General features: G+C 44.7%; 1 protein-coding gene across 1 annotated transcript in view; it reads left to right on the top strand.

The window, feature by feature from the left end:
* Nucleotides 1-5,345, top strand: part of LOC125721466 (NACHT, LRR and PYD domains-containing protein 3-like) — a 233,140-nt gene extending 227,795 nt beyond the window's left edge. The window contains exons 13-14 of the mRNA XM_048997391.1: nucleotides 1,217-1,747; nucleotides 3,570-5,345. Coding sequence (XP_048853348.1) covers nucleotides 1,217-1,747; nucleotides 3,570-3,668 — 630 coding nt within the window. The 3' untranslated portion in view covers nucleotides 3,669-5,345. The remainder of the gene's footprint in view (nucleotides 1-1,216; nucleotides 1,748-3,569) is intronic.
* Nucleotides 5,346-6,000: the final 655 nt, after the last annotated feature.

A 6,000-nucleotide genomic window follows, 5' to 3' on the forward strand; every position in this document is an offset into this window, starting at 1 on the left:
TGCCACGCCAATTTCTGGTGGCACTGCACGTCGCGCATGCGTCTTGTTATCCTCATGTAAGTGCGCAGACGAAGCCGGAATCAACACAGAAAACGTGGCGGCCAGACTGGTACCTCTCCGCGCACGTATAAGCGGACGTGTTTGTATAGACTTTTATGATGCATTTTACTCCTCCGCGGACGACCGCCTGCCGCACTCCAAATTTGTCTTTAAACGCCAACATAGATGATTTTGATGAGGATTGGGGTAGTTTGCAAACCCTACAGCCAATTTTCAAGGTAATAGAACTGTTGCATACATATAAATGTTTATGCATATGTGTGCAGACTTGTCCCAAATTGAAAATCTCACGCCAGCCAGTTGATCAAAGTTGGCAGCCCCGTGAACTGCCGCTCTGAATTTGTAAAACGTAGGGAAACATACACAGACCTCGCGGCTGTGGTACGTGTGCAGGGAATATCAGAATTACTACTAATAATACTTAAATAGGGCACGTGCGCATGTGTAAAGTACACAGCTTGACCAGAGAAATATGAACGTTTCCATGTACGCATACGCGGTGTAATACGCGAGTGCTGCGCTTTGCGGAGAACCAGCCTAGATGCGTCCGCGTTGGGAGCGTCGCGTCGGCGCGCTGCTGGAGAGAGGTGTGTGTCCAAAGTGGATTAAAAGACGTTCATATTGTGACCTAAAGACAAACTCACTTTTAGTGGTAATCTTTGTTGTGTAATTTTATGGTTAATATGTTTGATGAATGCTGTTTGTAATTTTATTTACCTATAATTAAGCCTATTAGTTTAACACGCGCGTCATTTCGGCGCGTCTTCCCACCGGCGTCGCGCGGGCGACCAACATTTCCTGAGGTAATTCACACATTTGACTTTTTATATTTTATGTATCGTACAGAATAATAGAGCGCAGGCTAAAGTGCAGTTCGGCCCCAGCGGGTCTCTCAGCGCGGCGTGTCTCACAGCGCAGGGGGCAGCCGGAGCGCCGCAAACTCGGGCAGCTACATGAGTATATTGGGAATAAAATGTGTGTATTGGAGCGAGTTCTGTGTGAGTGAGTGTGTGAGGTGTGACAGTGATAATGATGGAGATGCTGGGCTTCGTCATGGGATCAATCGCTCTTCCTCCTGCCTACAGACTCCTGCCAGCTGACGCTGGACCCCAACACAGCAAACAGAGAAGTGTCTCTGTCAGGGGGGGACAGGAAGGTGACAGGGGGGGCAGAGCAGCCATATCCTGATCATCCAGAGAGATTTGACAGATGGAGCCAAGTTCTGTGCAGAGAGAGTCTGACTGGCCGCTGTTACTGGGAGGCTGAGTGGGATGGAGATGGAGCCTGGATAGGAGTGACTTATAAAGGGATCAGGAGGAAAGGAGAGAGTGACTGTGGGCTTGGAGCCAATAACAAGTCATGGAGTCTGTACTGTGATACTGACAGTTACTCTGTCCGGCACAATAAGAAACACACTGTCATACCCATAAAGCCCTCAGGCTCCCACAGAGTAGGAGTGTATCTGGACTGGGGGGCTGGTGCTCTGTCCTTCTACAGAGTCTCCTCTGATGGACTGACCCCCCTGCACAGATTCACCTCCTCATTCACTGAGTCCCTCTATCCAGGGTTTGGGGTTTATCCAAACCCCCCGTGTCGCTGTGCATGCTGGGATAGCTCACTGTGTGCTGGAGGAATCATTTTTACCGTATCAGAGTCTCACATGTCGCTGCTTCTCCGTGGCAAAAAGGTAAAATCTCTGCTTTATAACCAGTATAACCCTTTTTACTCTGTCTGAAGTGTGACGTATGTTAATATTTGGGTTCTGTAAGCTGAACAAACATACAAAATGACTGTTTTTCTCTGACTTATGTTCTATGTTGTCTGTAAATGCACCAAACCTGCCTAAACAAATTCATAGTACATGCAGTTGTACTAATGGAGTGAATTCTGATTCTGAATAAAATAAAATGTAATGAAATCTAAGCCTGATGAGTGGGGGGAGCTTTTCCCCTCCCCTCTATATGTATATTTTATATTTCTGTCTATATATTGTATTTGCTACCTGTACACTGACAATAAAGGCTTCCTATTCTATCCCATTAATGTCCCGGTTCCGCGCTGCCCAGAACGTAACTGAGTAACAGACTTAATCCGCGCTCTCTGCTCACTGAGCGCAGCAGCCTGATATCGCAGCGGCGACGCTTTGGCCAGCAGGGGGCGGCAGACGGCAGACAGTTTATTAACTCAAAACCTACAGCGGTCCTGAGGTAACTTAGTAAAGATAATGATATAATCAAATTAATCATATATTAATTAAGTAAACATAAATAACATAAAATCTTAATAAGTCACGTTAGTACAACAACAACAGAAAGGCACCTGATCATCAATGAAGTAGTGTAGGTGATTACCAATTACCAGAAAAAAAACACATAAATCCTGTTTCATTAGGAATCCTGAGATATATACAGTACTGTGCAAAAGTCTTAGGGAGTCATAGGAAATGTTTAAAGCTATTTATCTGGGTAGCAAATTTATATTTTCTCAGTATGAAAAAGAAAATTTAATATTAGAACATGTGCAAATTATGAGTAAAACAAAAAAAAACTAAAAGGAATTTCTTATGTTCTCCAAAAAGTTACTGATATCTTGTTGGATGGCTAGATGAACACCAATATGGTTCCTAAACCTCTCCTCAGGTTCACCTCGGCCATTTCATGTATTTGTTAAATTTCACCACCAGCTCAATTAATTCATGAAACTAGTTTTGAAAAGTCACTGAGGTATTGATTAGCTATATGAGGTGAGCTAGTGGTCATGTCAAAAAATACATGAGTATATTGAAAATACTGCCAATACTGGGATGACTTTAGGAGAGATTTTGAAACGGTTAAGGGCAAACAGTTTGACAGACATAATATCATAGGTTTAAATCAACATGGAGATCATTTTAAAAGTTTATGTGACTGCCTAATATATATATATATCCATCCATCCATCCATCCATTGTCCAAACCGCTTACTGGGTCGCGGGGGGTCCGGAGCCTATCCCGGAAGCAATGGGCACGAGGCAGGGAACAACCCAGGATGGGGGGCCAGCCCACAGCTGTTTCTGCTCCCATTGCATTAATATGGAAGCTATCTGCTTGTGTTGATGTTTCGCCTGATATTTCAGGTGATATTTCAGGATGCAGGCGGGTGGACTGGGTGGTATTACTGTTATAGTGGGGTTTGCTGGATAGATGGGCGATTCACAGTTTATATTCCATGAAAGTCCACATATATCATTCCATTCACCCTATTCATGTACACCATCACAGTGGCCGGCGTCCAGGCAGGATGTTCACCAGCACTTTTCAGTCTTTTAATGCATGTTACAGTGAGCAGCTGCCATTCTGCGAAAGTCTGGCTTCCCTCTTGGGGACATGATGAACAGAACAACGTGTGAAAGACAGTGAACTAAAGTGATGTGTGGCGGAAAAGTAACACTGCACATCACTCTGAACACACCATCCCCACTGTCAAATATGGTGGTGGCAGCATCATGCTCTGGGGGTGCTTCTCTTCAGCAGGGACAGGGAAGCTGGTCAGAGCTGATGGGAAGATGGATGGAGCCAGATACAGGGCAATCTTGGAAGAAAACCTCTTGGAGTCTGCAAAAGACTTGAGACTGGGGCGCAGGTTCACCTTCCAGCAGGAAAACGACCCTAAACATAAAGCCAGGGCAACCATGGAATGGTTTAAAACAAAACATATATCCATGTGTTAGAATAGCCCAGTCAAAGTCCAGATCTAAATCCAATCGAGAATCTGGCAAGATCTGAAAACTGCTGTTCACAAACGCTGTCCACCTAATCTGACTGAACTGGAGCTGTTTTGCAAAGAAGAATGGGCAAGGATTTCAGTCTCTAGATGTGCAAAACTGGTAAAGACAAACCCTAAAAGACTGGCAGCTGTAGTTGCAGCAAAAGGTGGTTCTACAAAGTATTGACTCAGGGGGCTGAATAATTACGCACACCCCACTTTGCAGTTATTTATTTGTAAGAAATGTTTGGAATCATATATGATTTTCGTTCCACTTCTCACGTGTACACCACTTTGTATTGGTCTTTCACGTGGAATTCCAATAAAATTGATTCATGTTTGTGGCTGTAATGTGACAAAATGTGGAAAAGTTCAAGGGGGCCGAATACTTTTACAAGCCACTGTAAACTACAGGCATCACCCTAACGGTAAGAAGTGTGATCCGCTTACGACTGACATGCAGTAGAGACAGGATCCCATCCAACACGGGACCCACTATAGGCTCACACAGAAATAAAGGAGAAAAACACCAGCTGCCTTTTCCAAGCTGTTTACATTCCTGCGCTTCCTCATGGTGACAGTAACAGCCCGTGTCACATGACCACTGTCATGTCCTACCCATCACACCTGCCTGACCCTCCTGTCTCCTCACTAGCGTGACCCTGATGATTCATGCCTGTTGCTTGTTGCCCCTCGTTAGTCTTTGCATTTAATTATCTATTTGTCTCGTCAGCCCCAGTCCGGTCATTGATGTTAAACCTTCCTGCTGCCTGTGACCTTCCCGGTTGCCAGTCCTCCCATTTGTGATCCCTCACGATCCTCTTTGTTTCCAGTCTCAGCCCATCTAGTTCAGCAAACCCCCTTTTTGTTTCGCTACCAAGGATGCAGAGATGAGAGTCTTTTACCAAGCGTACGGTGTCCAGAGTGGATGAGCATGACCACAGTGAGAAGAGGATCTGATGGATGGAGGACCTAAGTACCATAATCTTAGTAACGCATGAGCAGAATTGGACCATAAGAGGAACTGGCCGGCTCCATCTCACACATGCTACGTGGGTGTAGAAGTTACTCAAAACCATATGGCTGAAATCCTCCACATGTGCATTTTGAATGTACTGGGCATCATGTTTTGAGCCTGTTTTAACCATGAGAATCCAGTGAGGGGCGGCTCAGTGGGTAACAGGGCTGCCTTGCAGCTGCAGTGTTGAATGTTTCCATCCTTCTCCTATGCTGTCTGTGTGGCGTTTGTTTGCTCTCTTTATCCCACATGGGTTTCTTCCTGCAGTGACTCTGACAGGCTTCTGTAAATTGCCCAGAGTCTATGACTGTGAGTGTGCCATGTGATTAAATGGCATTGTATCCATGGTGGACCCCAGCTTTGTACACTGTGTTTCCTGTAATTGGCTCTGGGATACCCTTGTGATAAGTGTTTGGAAGATGGATGCATCACATCTTAGTACTTGTGACGATCTGTCCCGTCTCCTCCTGATTGGGCCAGCAGAGCTCACTGCTGACACCCCGTAACTCTCCTAACCCTCCCCAGCTGTATCCCATCATTGACGTTCTCCACCCTGGTCTGTTAGCCTCCTACACCTCTCTCCCATCGCTGATTACTGTGTATAAATGTTCCTGCTCTCATGGTTCCTCAGCTCCGTCATCATTCTTCCAAGTGTTGTTTGCTGTATTCCCTTAATAAAGCCTGTGTCTTTCCCAGAGCTACTGCATCTGAGTCGTCCTTAACCCAGATTATATTACTCATCACATAGAATATCCATTTACATTTAACCCCATGGACACTAAGCTTTTCTCCCAGGGGTCTAAGGTAAGAGAGACCAATTGGACCAATTCATCCAGATAAATACATTTGTAAAAGAAGTAGTGAATACGTTTCCAATAAATTCCTATTACACATTGATGTTATAATCAGAAGCCACATTATGAAATGGAATATATCCAAACAGCATTTTAATCTGACCAGTAGGGCTTGCTGTTGTACCACTTGTAGAAACACTTTTGCATTTACCAGACTTGTTTATCCAAAGTGACTTACAGCAGTGGGAAGGGTTATGTTTTATGCATATTCTTGGGGGATTTGAACCCATGACCAATGCATCATAAATGCAACACTCTACTTGTTCAGCTAGAGAATCTCTATGAAAAAAGTCCTAATGACTTGAAGTAATCAGCTCCTAATGC

This window comes from Brienomyrus brachyistius, unplaced genomic scaffold (assembly GCF_023856365.1).
Source record: "Brienomyrus brachyistius isolate T26 unplaced genomic scaffold, BBRACH_0.4 scaffold33, whole genome shotgun sequence".
Lineage (NCBI taxonomy): Eukaryota > Metazoa > Chordata > Actinopteri > Osteoglossiformes > Mormyridae > Brienomyrus > Brienomyrus brachyistius.